At 38.0% G+C, this 20,353-nt stretch overlaps 1 protein-coding gene across 1 annotated transcript in view; it reads right to left on the reverse strand.

Annotated features, from left to right (window-relative positions):
* LOC133557271 (ankyrin-3-like) overlaps nucleotides 1-20,353 on the reverse strand; it is a 156,443-nt gene that overhangs the window by 6,724 nt on the left and 129,366 nt on the right. Inside the window, 6 exon segments of the mRNA XM_061907617.1 lie at nucleotides 481-657; nucleotides 1,732-1,849; nucleotides 1,910-2,441; nucleotides 12,238-12,381; nucleotides 12,455-12,586; nucleotides 17,314-17,388. Of these exon segments, the coding sequence (XP_061763601.1) occupies nucleotides 481-657; nucleotides 1,732-1,849; nucleotides 1,910-2,441; nucleotides 12,238-12,381; nucleotides 12,455-12,586; nucleotides 17,314-17,388 (1,178 nt within the window).

The following is a 20,353-nucleotide window of genomic DNA, read 5'->3' on the forward strand; positions in this document are numbered from 1 at the left end:
GACACAGACACACACAGACAGTGACACACACACACACACACAGACACACACACACACACACACACACAGACACACACACACAGACACAGACACACACACACACAGACGCACACACACACACACACACACAGACACAGACACACACACACACACACAGACACACACACACACAGACAGTGACACACACACACACACACACAGACAGACAGACAGACAGACAGACAGACAGACAGACACACACACACACACACACACACACACACACACACACACACACACACACACACACAGACACAGACACAGACACACACACAGACACAAACACACACACACAGACAGTGACACACACACACACACACACACACACACACAGACAGACAGACAGACAGACAGACAGACAGACAGACACACACACACACACACACACACACACACACACACACACACTCACACACAGGTAAAGAGAAGAATGAGAGAGACCTTGAGAATGAGACGGCGGTGAAAGACTCGGGTGGTGACGGTGGTCTCTTCCTCAGAACTAGACTCCTCCCCCTCCTCCTCCTCCTCATCATCATCATCATCCTCATCCTCATCTTCATAATCATCATCATCATCATCTTCATCATCGTCATCATCATCCATGACATTTTGTGCCCACTAAGAAAATTCCAAATTCACTTCAATTTCAAAATAAAATACTTATTTAAAGTTCCTGTAACATTGCAAGTTTTTTCTCCAAATGATGATTATTGAGGACTATTTTCACTACATTTTAATTCGACAACTGTTTCTCGAAATTATACATTTTATTTAAAAAAAAAGACTTATTCCTCCAAATTACAAATACTACAAATGAAACATCTTTTTTGACTTGATTCTTAAGATTATAAAATGTTTTCCATAAAAAAGTATGGAATAATATTTGATCAAGTTTACATTTTTCCCCTTCAAGAATACAACTTGACTTCATGTCACTTTTTTATTTAAATATTTGACTTAATTCTTCAGTTTTTACAACTTCTTTACTTTAAAATTCAACCAAATTTCACGTATTTTTTAAATAATACCTTTTTAAAAAAAATGTTACCTTTAAAAACAAAAATCTTTTTTTTCCCTAAAATATTTTAGTTGTAAAAAGTTTGACTTTCATAAATTCAACTTGAAAATAAAGGACTTCATTCTCCTTTAACTAAAAAAAAAAACAATTTGACTTAGTCTTTGAAATTATACCTTTTTTTTTCTTACAAAAACAAAAAAAAAACAATTTAATTTCCTGATTTGTTTTGTAATAAAGGATTTTACTCTTCTAAAATAACCTTTAAAATTATACACATTTTTTCTTGAAAATTGTACTTCATTTTTGAAATGATGACTCTTTTTTTCTTACAAAAACAAAAAAAAACAATTTAATTTCCTGATTTGTTTTGTAATAAAGGATTTTACTCTTCTAAAATAACCTTTAAAATTATACACATTTTTTCTTGAAAATTGTACTTAATTTTTGAAATGATGACTCTTTTTTTCTTACAAAAAAACCTAACAAAAAAGACTATTTGTCCAATTTGTTTGTGTAATAAAAAAAGTAGTTTACTCTTCTAAAATAAAAAAAATTTCTCTAAATTTGACACATTTTTTTCACCTCATTCTGGAAAGTTCTTCTTGAAAAAGTGTGTAAAAACCTTCCCTTTGATAAATGTAACTTTTATTTGAAAGGGGGCGGGGTCCTCTCACCTGGACTCTGAGACCCGACCTGTCGCCTCCTTCCTCCTTGGCTCCTCCCCTCCCGCGCGACAGCTCCGCCTCCTCCTGGTCCCGGCGAGGCGGCGGCTGCTGCTCCAGCGAGTCGGGGCTGGCGTGAGAAGAGCAGGTGAGGACACTTCCCTCGCTGGAGGTCAGGACAAAGACCTACCTGTCCTCCTGGGAGGCGTGGCCGAGGTCAGAGGGGGCGGGGTCCACGGCGGCGGCGTCGCCGCTCCAGCCTGGAAGTGAAGACAAATCTTTTTCTGCCTGTCGGACTCGTTGAAGGATGGCGTGCAACTTCTCCTCCGTCATCTCCTCGTCCTCCAGGCCGTCCTCCTCCATCTGGATGTCCTCCAGGAGACTCCTCAGCCTCTCCTCCGTCATCTCCTCCTCCTCCTCCTCCATCTTGGCGTGGTGCTCTGGGTCCGAGGCGTAGGCACCCTCAAACTCGATCTTGGCGCTGCGCTGCTGAGCCGCCCGCCTGTCGTTGTCGGCCCACTCGCCGGACGCCAGGCCGCTGTCTTCCTCCGCCCGCGCCACGGGGGGCGATGCCAGGGTCCCCTCGGTGGTCCGGGCCAGGGAGAGGTCGCTAGGCCGGGGGAGGGCGGCGGGGCTCGGGGGGGCTACTACACCTACGCACGAGTCGTCGGGGGTCGGGGGGGCGGAGCTCAGGTGCAGCTCCAGGTCTACATTGTGGTACCCTGGGGGGAGGGGGAGGGGGGGTGGGGTGGGGGGGTGGCAGGAGGACAGGATTAGCGTGCGAGGCGAGGAGGGGAGGGGCAGAGAGGAAAGTGGGAGGTGACCTAATGAAACTAGCAAAGAGGCGGAGCTTGTTCCCTGCAGCGCATCAGGGAGATCTCCTGCAGCGGAAAATACCCACGTCTTCCTTCTGGAACCTTCTGGACTACAATAGTCCATGGCCACACAGACCATGTAACCTAGGTGTTCCCCCTGGAACATTCTGGACTACAATAGTCCATGGCCACACAGACCATGTAACCTAGGTGTTCCTTCTGGAACATTCTGGACTACAATAGTCCATGGCGACACAGACCATGTACCCTAGGTGTTCCTTCTGGACTACAATGGTCCATGGCGACACAGACCATGTACCCTAGGTGTTCCTTCTGGACTACAATGGTCCATGGCGACACAGACCATGTAACCTAGGTGTTCCTTCTGGACTACAATGGTCCATGGCGACACAGACCATGTAACCTAGGTGTTCCTTCTGGAAGGTTCTGGACTACAATGGTCCATGGCGACACAGACCATGTACCCTAGGTGTTCCTTCTGGACTACAATGGTCCATGGCGACACAGACCATGTAACCTAGGTGTTCCTTCTGGACTACAATGGTCCATGGCGACACAGACCATGTACCCTAGGTGTTCCTTCTGGACTACAATGGTCCATGGCGACACAGACCATGTAACCTAGGTGTTCCTTCTGGACTACAATGGTCCATGGCGACACAGACCATGTAACCTAGGTGTTCCTTCTGGACTACAATGGTCCATGGCGACACAGACCATGTAACCCAGGTGTTCCTTCTGGAAGGTTCTGGACTACAATGGTCCATGGCGACACAGACCATGTAACCTAGGTGTTCCTTCTGGAAGGTTCTGGACTACAATGGTCCATGGCGACACAGACCATGTAACCTAGGTGTTCCTTCTAGAAGGTTCTGGACTACAATGGTCCATGGCGACACAGACCATGTAACCTAGGTGTTCCTTCTGGAAGGTTCTGGACTACAATGGTCCATGGCGACACAGTCCATGTAACCTAGGTGTTCCTTCTGGAAGGTTCTGGACTACAATGGTCCATGGCGACACAGACCATGTACCCTAGGTGTTCCTTCTGGACTACAATGGTCCATGTCCCGTAGGTGTTCCTTCTGGAAGCTTCTGGACTACAATGGTCCACAGAGCTTGCAGGAAGAATACTGCACTCATACTTTCATGTTGCAAACTTATTTACTAAGTAAAATTCATTTTGAAATGGAAAACTTTGTTTTTCTTCCAAGTAGTTTGTGTTCTTGAAAAAGTATTTTTTTTTCTTTTTCTTGAAAATCTACAATTTGATTCTCCCTCAAATTCATTTTAAACGTTAATGTTAAAAGTTGATGAAAAAATCTCACTTCATTTTCCAAAATATCAAACTTTTTGTCTCTTGAAGCCTCGTAAGATTAGCACTTGTTTGTCAAAAATAAAATTTTTACCACTTATTTTAATAAATGTTTGACATTTTTCAGAAATAAAAAAAATACAACTTTAATTGTTGTAAAAATGTTTATTTTTTCATTAAAAATTCAACTTAGTTCTTGAAACTTTTTTTATATTCAACCTTATCAACATGTTACATTTTCTTTATTTATTTTTTTACTTTATTCTCAATTGAATGAATTCTTAAAACCAAAATAATTTGACTTAAGTCTTGAAATTATTGAAGGTTTTCTTAAAAAAATTGCAATTGAATTGTTTAAGCTTTCCCCTCCAAATTGGCAACTTGTTTTATAAAAAAAATATCAAAATATTAAATGTTTTCTTCAAAATTATACATTTTTCATTTAAAAACTGGACTTAGTTCTTTGAATTTTACAACTTTTTGTTTAAAATTCAACTTAATTTTCTAAATTACAAGTTTTCTTAACATTAGAACAAAAAATAATGAATTCTAAAAATTATAACTTTTATTATACAGTTTTTTAAAATCAATTTAATTCTGTTACACTTCTAATCTTAAACACTCCAGATATACAATTTGTTTTCTAAAAAATATTATGCATACAAACATTTTTTTTCTTGTAATTACAGAACTTTTTTACCCCAAAAATGACTTAATTCTCCAAAAATACTTAACTATAAAAATGGCTTCATTCTTGAGATTATACACATTTAAATTCTGTGAATTCTACAATTTTTTCTTAAAAAATTATGCAATTTAATTTTGTCACGTTTACAACTTTACCTTCCAAAAATAAAACTTGTTTTCAAAAAAATAAAGCACTTCATTCTTCTAAAAAATTAACATTTTTCTCCCTCAAAATTATAAGAAAAAAAAATCCCTAAAATATTTGAGTTAATTCTTGAATGTACTTTAACTTTTTTTAAATGTGCAATTTCATTCTCCTCAGTTGTAAAAAAAATTCCCTTTCATAAATAAAAATAAAGGACTTAATTCTCCTAAAATTACTTTTTTCATTAAAAAAAAAAAAAAAATCTAAATTAATTCTCAAAGTTATACAATTTATAAGCGATTTAATTCTCTTAAGTTTAAAACTTTCTTCCAAAACTACAATTTTCTTTCTAAAGAATATGTATTCTTGAAAAATTATGATAAAAACATATTTTTGTAAAACTTATGACTTATTTCTCATTTCAACTTAATTGTCGAAACCATACAATGTTTTCTTTAAAAAAAATGCAATTTTATTTTATCACTTTTCCAACTTTACTTTCCAAAAATACAGTTTTTTCTGAAAAAATAGAGGACTTTATTCTTCTAAAATTAACATTTTCTCTCTTAAAATGATAATAAAATGTTAAAAATATTTAACTTTCACTTAGGTTATAGAGTGTTCTTTTTTTTAATTGTAAAAATAAAGGACTTAATTCTCATACAATTAGTTGAAAAATAATCTGATTAATACTTAAATCAAAACAATATGCACATAATTCAATCAAAGTTTACAACTCTACCCTCCAAAAGTACAACTTGTTTTCTGAAAAAAAGTACTAAATTCTTCTAAAATTACCGTTTTTTCCCCCCTAAAATAAAAAAAAAAAGTTTTTAAATTTTTGACTTAATTCCTAAAATTATTTAATTCTCTTAAATTATAAAACCTTTCCTTTTCTTAAATTCAACTTTCTCTCTAAAAACATCCATCCATCCATTTTCTACCGCTTATTCCCTTTCGGGGTCGCGGGGGGCACTGGCGCCTATCTCAGCTACAATCGGGCGGAAGGCGGGGTACACCCTGGACAAGTCACCACCTCATCGCAGGGCCAACACAAAAAACAAAGGACTTAAATCTTGCAAAATTGCTTACAAAAAAACCTAATCTGTTAACAGAAGTTTACAACTTAAGCCTCCAATAACAAAAGTTGTTTTGAGAAAAAATAGAGGACTTTATTCTTCTAGAATGACCTTTTCCCACTAAAATTATGATTTATTTTTAATATATTTGATTTAATTCTTGAAATAATATGACTTTTTTTTAAATGTGCAATTTTATTCTATTAAGTAATAAAAACTTTGCTTTTCATAAATTCAACTTGCGCTCTAAAAATAAAGGACTTATTTCTTCTAAAAATAAAAATACAAATCTGACTTCATTCTCAAAATTATTTAGCTTTTTTCTTTAAATAAAAAGCAATATAATTCTCTTAAGTTTAAATCCTTCCTCCAAAAATACAAATTGTTTTCTAAAAAAATATAAATTATTGAAAAAATATGCTAAAAACTCACTTCTTGCTTAAAATTAACATTAAAAAAAAAATGCAATTTTATTCAATTAGATGAACAACTTTGCCCTCCAAAAATATAACTGGCTTCCTAAAAAAAATTAAGGACTTTATTCTTCTAAAATGACTTTTGTTACCCTTAAAATTATGAAAAAAAAAAAATACTTAATTCATGAAAGGATACAATTTTTTTGAAAAAAATATATAGCAATTTTAATTGGATTAAGTTCTTCCCATAAATTCAAGGAATTTTCTAAAAATAAAAGACTTAATTCTTGTAAAATGACTTAAAAAAAAATCTGATTTAATTATTGACATCATACAACTTTTTTCTTATTTAATTCTTTTAAGTTTTCAACCTTCCTCCGTCCTAGAAAAAAAAAAAGTGTTACTGTTGGAAAAATTCTGATTCAAACGTATTTTTTGGAATGTTTTTCCTCTTAAGTTCCAACATTTGTTTGACTGAAAATAAAAGCACTTAAGTCTGGTGAACTTCCATTTGACATTTTAGGCCCCCAGTTGAAGTTTTTGCTGAGGACACAAATGAAATGCCAGAAAACAACAATTTCCCAGAAGAACTTGGTTTGTGTGGTTTTTGTTGGCAGGTTGGTGGGTGTCACTTGACGTTGGCGCCGTTAGCTCAAGGAGTTAGCGGGGGTGTCAAAGGTAGACCTCGGGGACAGAAGGGTCTCGCCTGAAGTGAGCGGGGATGCCGGGGGGGAGGGGGGAGGCGGGGCGAGAAAGAGGAGGAGAGAGAGGGAGCGGCGAGGAGAAAGGGGGAGGCGGCGACAGCAGGTGGAGGTGTGGCGGGCAGGAGAAGAAGGGAGGGGCGAGCGGGGAGGAGTGAGGGAGGACGGGGGCCACGGGGAGCAGGTAGACGGGGGGCGTTGCCGGCGGCGACGGGAGGCGGAACGCGGAGGGGGGCGAGGGAGGGGGGCAGAAAAAAAAGGAGGAGAGGGGAGGAGAGGAAGAAGAGGCGGGGCTGGGGAGGGGCGGGGCGTTAGTGTGAGGCGTTTGAGGACAGGGCTGGAGTGTGGGAGATGGAAGAACTTTTTGCAGCCACGCAAACCACAGAAGAAGAAAGCAAAAGATGTTAATGACAAACAGGAAGTGGAAGTCAGCTACTTCCTGGCGGGACTTGACAAATGGGATGACTCTTTGGCACAACATGGATGGGCGGCCATGTTGGATGAGGCTTCTTAGTCGGAGGAGGAGGAGGAGGAGGAGGAGGAGGATGAGGAAGAGGAGGCGGGCCGCTCTTCTCGGGAGGAGGCGAGGAGATGACTTCTTTGGAGGGGGCGTGGCCTTGCACTTGACGAGGCCCCGCCCCCCGTTAGAGGAGGAGTTAGTCTGCTGAACATGCACCGCCTTTTTGACAACCCCCACCCTCACCCCCCACCCCCCACCCCACACACACACTCAGGCAATTCCGAGACCAAAGTATAACTGTACAAAAAAAAAAATTTGTAGCTTTTACGGTAAAAATGAAGTTGGCAGAATGTTGCTGTAAAATGTGAATGGAATGACTGTAAAATGGTAAAATAATTGTAGAGAATTACTGCAAAATGTTGAAATACTTTTAATAAAATTACTTTAAAATGTAGGATATTTTGAAAAGAATTATTCTAAAATATAAAAATATTTTTTATGAAATTACTATAAAATGTTAAAATAGTTTGAATAGAATTACCGTAAAATGGTAAAATAATTGTATAGAATTACTGCGAAATGTTGAAATTGTTTTAATAAAATTACTTTAAAATGTAGGATATTTTGAATAGAATTATTCTAAAATATAAAAATATTTTTTAGGAAATTACTGTAAAATGTTGAAATAGTTTTAATTGAATTACTATAAAATGTAGGATAGTTTGAATAGAATTACTGTAAAATGTTATAATTTTAATAGAATTACTGTAAAATGTTAAAATAGTTTTAATAGAATTACTGTAAAATGTTAAAATTGTTTGAATAAAATTACTGTAAAATGTAGGATAGTTTTAAATTGAATTACTGTAAAATGTTAAATTAGTTTTAATTGAATTACTGGACAATGTAGGATAGTTTGAATAGGATTACTGTAAAATGTTAAAATAATTTTAATATAATTACAGTAAAATGTTAAAATTGTTTGGATAGAATTACTGCAAATTATAGGATAGTTTTAAATTGAATTACTGTAAAATGGTAAAATATTTTTCATCCAATTACTTTAAAATGTAGGATAGTTTGATAGAATTACTAAAAATATTAAAATGTTTTTTTACAGAATTACTGTAAAATGTTCAAATAATTTTAATTGAATGACTGTAAAATGTAGGACAGTTTGAACATAATTACTGTAAAATATTATAATAATTTGAATAGAATTACTGTTAAATGTTAAAATAGTTTTAATACAAATACTGTAAAATGAAAATGTTATTTTTAACTGTAAAATTCTGTCAACTTATCTTCCAGTTTGTTGTTTTCGTGTCAAATCTACCGCCATGTTTAGAGCATATTACTGTAAATAACACTTTTATAAATGTAATTTAAAAAAATAGTGAGTTGTTTTACTGTAAACAACAAAAACAATAACACTTTTATTTTTATGATCACATTCTGGCAACTGATCTGACATTTTTTCATTGTAAAATCAACATAATTTTACTGTATATACACAAACATGTTTAACTTTACAATTAAATACAATTCATTTAAATGTAATGATTAAAAATTATTTATAATAAAAAAATTGTTTGTAAAATTCAATTTAAAATATATATGTATATTTTTTCACCGAACTTCTCGGGTTTTTTAAAGTAAATTAAATAAATAAAATCTACAGTTGCTATTAAAATGTATATAAAAGTTTTGTTACTTGAAAATATGTTTTTACAGTACAATATTGTGGAAGAACTGTTTTCAATTCTAGCAACTGATCTGCAATTTAAAAAGTGTTTTTGTTAAATTAAAACATTTAAAAATGGTTGTTTTAAAAATGTAACTGAAATAAAACATATTTTAACGGAAATCTACAATTGTTTTTACTGTAAAATAGAATTTTCATTTAATTAAAAATGCACAATAAGCCACAGTTCTTTTTGAAATGTAATAAACATTGTTTTATACTGTCAAATCTAGGGTTATTGTAAATAAAAAAACTGTAAATATTTTACTTTTATGACAAAATTCTTGCAAATGATAAGCCATTTTGCAGTTGTAAAATGTACAGTTGTTTTTAAAATGAAACTTTAATATATTTTTTTGTAGTATCTACAAATTCATTAAATCTGAATAAAAACATTTTTAACCGCAACATCTGCGGGTGTTGTTGAAATGTAGTTTAAAATGTATATGAATATTTTTTTACGAACACTTTCATTTTTATGATACATTTCTGGCATTTTTTTTAATGGTAAAATCTACAAGCAGTTTTACAGTGTGTCACTGTGAAGGAAAAACTTTCATTTGAACTTTGAAATTAAATCAAATGTAATTCAAATCAAAACACTTTTTTTTTTAAATCCAGGCTTGTTTTACAGTGCATTTTTGTAAATAAAAAACGGTATATATTTTATTTTTATGATCAAATGATATGCCATTCTTCAGTTGTAAAATCTTCAGTTTTTTTTACAATTAAATTTTAATAAAACATTTTTAGCGTAAAATTCAAGGTTGTTTTTACGGTAAAATTTAATGAAATCTAAATAAAACTTTTTTTTACTGTAAAATCTGCGGTGGTTGTTGAACTGTAGTTTAAAATATATATGAATAGTTTTTAGTATACAAATCTATGTTAGTTTTTAAAGTACATTACTGTAAATGAAAATAATTACATTTTTCTGATACATTTCTGGCATTTTACTTTTATTGTAAAATCTACAGGCAATTTTACTGTTTTTTTTTTTCAAATTAAAACAAAATAAATATCACTTAACTTTTGTTGTAAAAACATTTTTTTCACATTAAAATATAATTAAATTATTTTGAAATTGAATTGAAATAAAACCATTGTTTTACTGTTAAACCTGCAGTTGTTTTTACAATTAAATGTGTTTAAAACATTATTGAACTGTAACTACTGTAATTTTACAGTAAAAATACTGACACTGAGCTGCCTGTTTTTTTGTTGTTGTTTTTTTTTTTACCGTAAAACCGAACATCTTTTTATTGAATTGTTGAATATGTCGTGTGACGAGTGTCAGGGGAAGTCAGCGCTGGAAGATTGTTGTTGCTGACACAAAGGCAGAAGGAAATCAACAGAAAAGCAGATGAAGCACAAAGCGCCATCAAGCAGTGCTGAGACCCACACACCAGAAACATGTTACACAACTAAACACACCAGAAACATGTTACACAACTAAACACACCAGAAACATGTTACACAACTAAACACACCAGAAACATGTTACACAAGTAAACACACCAGAAACATGTTACACAACTAAACACACCAGAAACATGTTACACAACTAAACACACCAGAAACATGTTACACAACACCAGAAACATGTTACACAACTAAACACACCAGAAACATGTTACACAACTAAACACACCAGAAACATGTTACACAACACCAGAAACATGTTACACAACACCAGAAACATGTTACACAACTAAACACACCAGTAACATGTTACACAACACCAGAAACATGTTACACAACTAAACACACCATAAACATGTTACACAACTAAACACACCAGTAACATGTTACACAACACCAGAAACATGTTACACAACTAAACACACCATAAACATGTTACACAACTAAACACACAAGTAACATGTTACACAACTAAACACACCAGAAACATGTTACACAACTAAACACACCAGAAACATGTTACACAACTAAACACACCAGTAACATGTTACAGAAGTAAACACACCAGAAATATGTTACACAACACCAGAAACATGTTACACAAGTAAACACACCAGAAACATGTTACACAACACCAGAAACATGTTACACAACTAAACACACCAGTAACATGTTACACAACTAAACACACCAGTAACATGTTACACAACTAAACACACCAGAAACATGTTACACAACTAAACACACCAGAAACATGTTACACAACTAAACACACCAGTAACATGTTACACAACTAAACACAACAGTAACATGTTACACAACTAAACACACCAGTAACATGTTACACAACTAAACACACCAGTAACATGTTACACAACTAAACACACCAGTAACATGTTACACAAGTAAACACACCAGAAATATGTTACACAACTAAACACACCAGTAACATGTTACACAAGTAAACACACCAGAAATATGTTACACAACTAAACACACCAGTAACATGTTACACAAGTAAACACACCAGAAATATGTTACACAACACCAGAAAAATGTTACACAACTAAACACACCAGAAACTGCTAACATTAATAGGCTAGCTTTTTAGCTAACTTTGTGAGTAAACACCAAAGTCGTATTTTGTTACTTGATGTGTGTTCATTTTTGAAGTACACATCTCAGAGTAATATATTATGTTACTTGACAGATGTTGTAGTATTTTATTTACATGCTAATGTTAATAGGCTAGCTTTTTAGCTAACTTTGTGAGTAAAGGCCAGATTCATATTTTGTTACTTGGCGCATGCTAGCTTGTTTTAAGCTAATTTTTCAACTAATCCAACAGGTGCACAACTCAGTGTCGTATATGCTAAATGTAACCACGCTATTGTTAGCATTCTCTCGCGCTAGCTTTTGAAGCTCATTTTGCTTTGTCACTTATCCGGCCAACATGCTAACTGTTAGCATGTGAGGTCACCTTTGTCACTTATCCGGCCAACATGCTAACTGTTAGCATGTGAGGTCACCTCTGGCTCTCCGGCATTCACACAACAACAAGAAGGAGTTAGCGCTTTTGAAGGTGAAAACTACCCGAATGCTAAAGTTGGGCGGGGTCAAGCGTGATTGGCAGAGAGAGAGAGCGAGTGAGGCGAAGGTAGAGACCAAAGAGAGAGAGAGAGAGGCTAAAAGCGAGGGTGGACTACAATTTACCATCGGACTGATCCGGGTCTACTGCGATATCATCGGCAAAGCAGCGCGTGCCTGAAATGTTACCGTAGTCAAATATGGGCCCTTCCAGCAAAGTCACAATATCCAAGCGGTTGATCTTATTCAGCACCGCCGTTAAAACGTCCGCTGGGGAGGAGACGGCAGACGGTTAGCGTGCTAGCAGGGGCGGCCATCTTGGAAGGCGGGCGGCGTGACTGACTTGTGGCGTGTTGAGCGTCTCGGTGCACCCAACGCTTCAGCAGCGTGAAGCTCTGCGCCGTCAGGGAGTCGGGGTTCTCCACCCGGATGTTGTTGATCTCCTCCACCGAGAAGTCCAACTCCCGGGCCAGCTCTGCCACCACAACAACAACAACAACAACAAAAGGTGAAGGAAAAGTAGCACACGCTTCATGATTGTGATATCACTACGATATCAGCAACTACATTCAAATGAAATTGTAAAAACAACCGCAGATTTCACAACTGAGAAATGTCATAATACTGCACTGGAAAACAAGCCTAAATCTTAAAATCAAAATGTTTTGATTTTAGATTGTAGTGGCTAATTTCTGTCCTGAATCTGTTTTGGTTAACTTTCACCTGAAGTCACCCTGAACATTGGACAGTTACATAAGTTGTTCTGATTCAAATCAGGCCAACGTGGAGTGTATAAATAAGAAGGGAAGACCAAGCCTGATGTGCGCTCTTTCTTAATTATTTCACGAGGGTTCACCACCTTTCGTCTCATGAGACATTGTCTGTTTTCATATCCATTCAATCCAACTTTGTACTATCTGATTGCGAGTAATTAAAACTGTTGTAACAAACTCTCTGTTGTTCCTGTTTAAGATTATGACTTTTCCACCACATAAAATTGGCATCCCCGTCCAGGCCACCACAGTTGTATGTAACAAGGTTTTCCAAAATACAAAACCCTGTTTCCATATGAGTTGGGAAATTGTGTTAGATGTAAATATAAACAGAATACAATGATTTGCAAATCCTTTTCAAGCCATATTCAGTTGAATATGCTACAAAGACAACATATTTCATGTTCAAACTCATAAAATTTACTTTTTTTTGCAAATAATCATTAACTTTAGAATTTCATGGCTGCAACATGTGCCAAAGTAGTTGGGAAAGGGCATGTTCACCACTGTGTTACATCACCTTTTCTTTTAACAACACTCAATAAACGTTTGGGAACTGAGGAAACTAATTGTTGAAGCTTTGAAAGTGGAATTCTTTCCCATTCTTGTTTGATGTAGAGCTTCAGTCCTTCAACAGTCCGGGGTCTCCGCTGTCCTATTTTACGCTTCATAATGCGCCACACATTTTCCATGGGAGACAGGTCTGGACTGCAGGCGGGCCAGGAAAGTACCCGCACTCTTTTACTACGAAGCCACGCTGTTGTAACACTTGTCTTGCTGAAATAAGCATGATAACGTTGCTTGGATGACAACATATGTTGCTCCAAAAGCTGTATGTACCTTTCAGCATTAATGGTGCCTTCACAGATGTGTAAGTACCCATGCCTTGGGCACTAATGCACCCCCATACCATCACACATGCTGGCTTTTACACTTTGCGCCTAGAACAGTCCTGATGGTTATTTTCTTCTTTGTTCCAGAGGACACCACGTCCACAGTTTCCAAATATAATTTGAAATGTGGACTTGTCAGACCACAGAACACTTTTCCACTTTGCATCAGTCCATCTTAGATGAGCTTGGGCCCAGTCGAGCCGGCGGCGTTTCTGGATGCTGTTGATAAATGGGTATGGCTTTGCATAGTAGAGTTTCAACTTGCACTTACAGATGTAGCGACCAACTGTAGTTACTGACAGTGGTTTTATGAAGTGTTCCTAAACCCATGTGGTGATATTCTTTACACACTGATGTCGCTTTTTGATGCAGTACCGCCTGAGGGATCAAAGGTCCGTAATATCATCGCTTACGTGCAGTGATTTCTCTAGATTCTCTGAACCTTTTGATGGTTTTACGGAACGTAGATGGTAAAATCCCTAAATTCCTTGCAATAGCTCGTTGAGAAATGTTGTTCTAAAACTGTTTAACAATTTGCTTACAAAGTGGTGACCCTCACCCCATCCTTGTTGGTGAATGACTTAGCATTTTTTGGGAAGCTGCTTTTATAGCCAATCACGGCACCCACCTGTTCCCAATTAGCCTGCACACCTGTGGGATGTTCCAAATAAGTGTTTGATGAGCACTCCTCAACTTTTATCAGTATTTATTGCCACCTTTCCCAACTTCTTTGGCACATGTTGCTGGCATCAAATTCTAAAGTTAATAATTATTTGCAAAAAGGAAAATAAAGTTTATGAGTTTGAACATGAAATATGTTGTCTTTGTAGCATATTCAACTGAATATGGCTTGAAAAGGATTTGCATTGTATTCTGTTTATATTTACATCTAACACCATTTCCCAACTCATATGGAAACGGGGTTTGTGTGTGTGTATATGTGTGTGTGTGTGTGTGTGTGTGTATAAGTTAAGAGTGCAGGTGATGATGTAATAGAGTAAATAGTTGAGGTAGAGAAGATAATGTTGACATGCTGACTGCAGCTCTGCGTCACATTAAAAATGGATCACAACCTCGCCGGGCCACGCCCCTGCACACACACACACACACACACACACACACACACACACACACACACACACACACACACACACACACACACAGACACACGTGCAGGGGTGGGCGTGGGCCTGTGCTGCAGTGCAGGTGGTCTAGCTCACTCCGCAGCGCAGAGGCCACGCCCTTAAGGCTGATGTGTGGTATCGCCATCAGCACCCGTATCCTCCGACTCACCAGCATGTATCGCAGCAACACAACAATTGTGGCATCACACATTGCTGGCCCTCATGATGTTGAGTCGTGTTGCACTGCAGACACGTACACACACCGTCCACCAGGTGGCAGCAAACACTTCTGTTCCATCCATCCATCCATTTGCTACTGCTTGTCCCTTTTTGGGTCATTATTCTGGCCTAATTCCTTTCTGTTACTATTCTGCTCCAAAAGGTGGAAGAGCAACAGAATTGTACAAAAACTATTCCTGTCAGAAACAATGTCAACACAATTGTTACGGAAATATAAACACAAAAACACACTTTAAAGAGTCTAATTTAAAAAAAATAAAAAATCAATTTACACTCGAAACGCGATTCTTGTTCAAGCCTTATTTTGCAGACGTGTGATCATGTTTGATGTTGTGTTTACTGCCTGTGTGACTAACATCAACATTTCATTTCTAAACACACAATCTCCCGGGAAAATGGGTGAAAATATGACATTTGTCTGCATGACAATAACTCATCTGCTCCATTTTATACCCTTGATGGATGTCATACATTGTAAGCTTTATGAAATATTGTCAACGTTTTGATAAAAACTATTCATGTAGATTATAGTTGAGTCATTTTTCAAGATGGCCGACATCATTTCTTGCTGGACGTTACAGCAAGTATGAGAATGTGTGAGCTGCTGCCTGGCCTTCTTCACTTACATAATCATCTCATATTTGTCAACATATTTACTCAAATATTGCATCTATTCTGTGGCGTTATTTGACTGAATGACGGAACATGAAACTGGTGGCGCTCCTTTGTGTTGCGAGGCAGGCGTGTTGTCACTGCAGCGGCCGCCACAAAGAAAACCAGATTCACAATTGGAAGTTCTGACATGCGAGCAAAGGAGACGTGCAGCTGGTGCGAGACGGAGAGGAAAAGGGGGCGTGGCCGCTGTGAAAGCAGCTCGGTAGACTGGGGGAGAATTCTCACAAGAACTGAAATAAATGCCCTGTCAGACGTCGGTCGATGTCTAATAAAAAGGACACACAAGTATGGACTAGTTTGTGCAGACAATGTTTGGCCACCACACGGAATTGTACCAAATGTGAAAAGTACAAAAACTGTGGGACCTCTGAGAATGGATACCACTGCTCAACGGAACCAATTTTCTGTAGTTTTGTGTGCGTTAATAAATGTAAATTATTTTTGATTGTAAAATTGCATTTTTATTGCAATATTCAAAAATGAGCTTCTTTTATCCTCACATTAGCAAGTCTGACATTAAGTTGCAATGGCAGTTGCACGTCCGAGACATTAGATGGCAGTAGTCTGTAGTTTATGCTGTTTTTTCTGTTGCGCCCTAAAAAGTGTTAGTGCTGCAAGTATTGTCCTTTTTACGCAGCAGCTGATTGTGACGTCCATCTTAGTTGTCGTTTTGGAGGTGTTGAAATGGCCGTGTAAAATTGCTAATGCTAATCAGTAGCATGTCAATGGCAGAAGCAATGTATTTTGGCATCAGGATAGCGCCTTTTAGGTAAAAAGTGTTTTTTCGGAGTCAGTTGCTTTGTTGGTATTGGAAATTGCAACATTACTGGCAAGCAGGGTACGTAACTGTTAGAATAATCATGTATAAAATATCACACAACTCTAATGTTTAAAGGCCATTGCTATGGTTATTATCAATTGTGCTGAATTTGTACTTTTCTATCTGTGCAAAGGGACAACTTGCAATCTTGGATTGCGAGTCGTCTTGTGTCAGTGTTTGTGTCCAGACCCGGCCTGCTGACTGCCAAGGGTCAACACCGAGTACCGTGACGCAGACAGGGCAGAGACAGGGCGATATCACGAGTGTCAGCACATTTCCATTTCCTGAATAGTCATATATTGTCTCTAACGGGGGCTGCTGAAATTACCCTCCTCCCTTCAGAAGAAGCCTCAGTGATATAACCAGGGACCTCCCGAATAAATAGAGGAGCACGTGGGACTGGACCTTAGAGCGTAGGTTGGAACTGTAACTAAGAGTACAGCTGAATATGTCTCTCCTTATTGAGCCAAATTGAACTCTGTCTCTGCATGATTCCTTGCTTCTTGTCTGTTTAATAGATGTCATCAGTGTTTGAACCTGACAGTAACATGGCACCATAGGAGTTGACATGAATCAGACCCTGGTAGGACCGCCGGGTGCCAAAAAAGTACCAGTTTCGGTACACGTCACTAGGTACCACTGTGCTGTATGTGTGTGTGTGTGGAAAGGAGACTCACCGGTCCAGCTGAGTCCCAGGTGGTCTGCGACTATGGCCATGCGGAGGTCTGTCCTTTCGCAGGGACTCTGAGGACCTAACAGCAACAAAAGGATTGTGAGACGTTGGAGAGAGACGACACACAAAGTCCCAAAGAGACCACACACAAAGTCCCAAGGAGACGACACACAAAAGTCTCAAGGAGACCACACACAAAGTCCCAAGGAGACGACACACAAAGTCCCAAGGAGACCACACACAAAGTCCCAAGGAGACCACACACAAAGTCCCAAGGAGACCACACACAAAGTCTCAATGAGACCACACACAAAGACTCAAGGAGACGACACACAAAGTCCCAAGGAGACCACACACAAAGTCCCAAGGAGACCACACACAAAGTCCCAAGGAGACCACACACAAAGTCCCAAGGAGACCACACACAAAGCCGCAAGGAGACCACACACAAAGTCCCAAGGAGACCACACACAAGGAAAGGACAACAGGCAGTCTACACCTGTGTCACTTTTATGAGACCTCCTGCTTTTCTGGACAAATTATCTCCAGCGACTGTGTTCAGTGTTCATGGTGAAAGTCTTTTGCCTCATGAAACCCAATCAAGTCCAAACCCAGGTGATCGGTGAGTCCAGGAAAGCAAAAGTCCTCAATGTCCAGTAGTGTTAGTCAAGTGTGTAATGTTTTAGTTTGACAACACAAACAACAACCTTGCTAAAGACAACAACCTGTGAACCACACTTGAAATCGGATCTGTTGGATTGTCAAGTCTGGCCAAGGACTGTCAAGTCTGGCCAAGGACTGTCAAGTCTGGCCAAAGACTGACAAATCTGACCAAGGACTGACAAGTCTGGCCAAGGACTGGTTTTCTCAGCGCTCCCAGGGAGCAAAACCACTGGCAAAGGTGAGAGTCTACAAACCAGGCAAGCAGACCAAAACCAAGAAAAGGTCATAACCGTGAACGTCGAAAATTGGACTAAGTTTCTCAGTCTTGTGGCCCCTTTGACGAGGTCTGGTTTTACTGATCCATGGAGAGGCTCCTTCGGTTCTAGCTGGCAGGACAACAAGGTTGGCTTCCACTTGAGTGCAAGATTTCTTCTTGAGTTTGACAACTTGATGAACGTTTTGAACAATTTCCCTTGTGGATCATTAAAGTTTGTCTAAGTCTAAGTCCAACCTCACACCAGACTTGTCTCAACTTCTTCCTGTTACGTCTCACTCTACTTTATAAACAAGAAAAAATGTTTTCTTCTCCAATTAATCACGATTCTTTTAAAAAATTTCAAAAACCGATACAATTTTTTTATTGATATACCGTATTTCTTTGAATTGCCGCCGGGTATTTAGTATGCGCCTGCCTACAATTTCCGCCGGGTCAAACTCGTTTCGCCAAATAATTAGCATACGTCTAGAATTTCCACCGGGTCAAACTCGTCACGTCACGAGTGACACTTCACCTGTCATCATTTTCAAAATGGAGGAGGCTGATTTCAATCATTTGAAATGGCATAAAGGGAAGAAGATTAAGAGCTATTCAGTAGGATTTAAGGTCCAAGCTATTGAATATGCTAAAAAGAACAGTAAGCAGCTATGTTTTATCAATATACCGTAGCTGCGTGTGTCAAATATGAGTCATTAAATGAATCCCGCCTCCTGGTGGTAGAGGGCGCTAGTGATCCTTCTTGCGACTACTCGGCTGCAGAAGAAGTGACAACAAGCAGCAAGAGTGAGTGTTTATTTTTTCCTCTCGCTTGCACTTTTAACATGGAGGATTACATATCTAAAATAAAACAGTTTTGTAAACTGGACTTTCAATCAAAGCAGGAGGTAATAAAGGAAGATCTCCATCGAGACAGAGAGACTTTTAAAACTGAAGAAAGATAAGGAAGACTTCTATAAACAAGTTATTGATCAGAAGGAGCTGCGCATGGACTTCATTTATAATTAAAGGTAAGACCATAATAACGTTTTTTTAAATTAAATGTGCTTTTCATGATGGTATCCTTACATCACACTCAAATTTATAAGCACATGTTTGCCTTTACCGCATGCCTTTGGTAAGCGCCGGAGTGAGAAGAGGTTTTAAATTAATTAGCACCCCCACAGCAATTCAAGGAAATACGGTATTTGTTGTTGACGGAAGTAGAGTTGTGTTGGGAAAGAAGTTACAATAAAGCCCAAGATGACCAAAAACATGTCAATATTTCAGGAATGTGCCTGTTGGTTACAGCACATATGTCCATACTTTTTGGAGGTTTTAGTGGACTTTATAGGTGGGTAGCCGTTACCTGCATTCATAGCTGTCTTGTGCTAAAAGTTTTTTACTATCTAGAATGCACATAAAAGGGACAGATGCATGTTATTGTCTCAAATATGGACATCATTTACAAAAAAAGAGCAGTTTTCTTATAACACTGATTGCCAATATGTTGCGTCCTGGCTGTTCTTGGATTTTTTTTGTGTCCTTCTAAGATCTTGGAGACTGACTTCTATTTGAGGTGTCTTCTTCCCCACAGGAAGTTGCTACTTGTGCTTGCTCATGTTTGGTTCCGTTGATTTATTTCATCCTCAGAAACTGCTGAGTGTAAAGTCTTGCGTTGCACAGTTGGTGCCATGTGAAGCGCACCGTAGGGCAGGACTCTTCAACCACATCATGAAGAGGGCCCCAGTTTCAAGAGCCCCTAGGACTCAGGGGCCGGACACCAGAAAGTGGGTGTTTGGTCAGAAAGTGCTCCTGCAGGTTATCTTCCTTCGAAACTGAGTTTACTTAATTTCAAAGTAAACAGATTGCACATTCTGCCCTGTCTACTTGTATCCAGCGTGTGCAGCTGGACAGATAGTTAACAGTATGTAGAAACAGAAGCTCCAGAAGGTTTCTTGAGCAATGATGTTCATTCTTTTGAATTATTTTCCTGCCTTACACTTTTTCCTTACCTTAGGTTTGTAAGACTAAAAATATAAACCAAGTAAACGTTCCAAAAGTATAATGTCCATTACGTATTTTACATAAATATTGTCCATGAATGTGTATTTTACAAAAATCAAAT

This window comes from Nerophis ophidion, linkage group LG08, assembly GCF_033978795.1.
Source record: "Nerophis ophidion isolate RoL-2023_Sa linkage group LG08, RoL_Noph_v1.0, whole genome shotgun sequence".
Classification (NCBI taxonomy): Eukaryota; Metazoa; Chordata; class Actinopteri; order Syngnathiformes; family Syngnathidae; genus Nerophis; species Nerophis ophidion.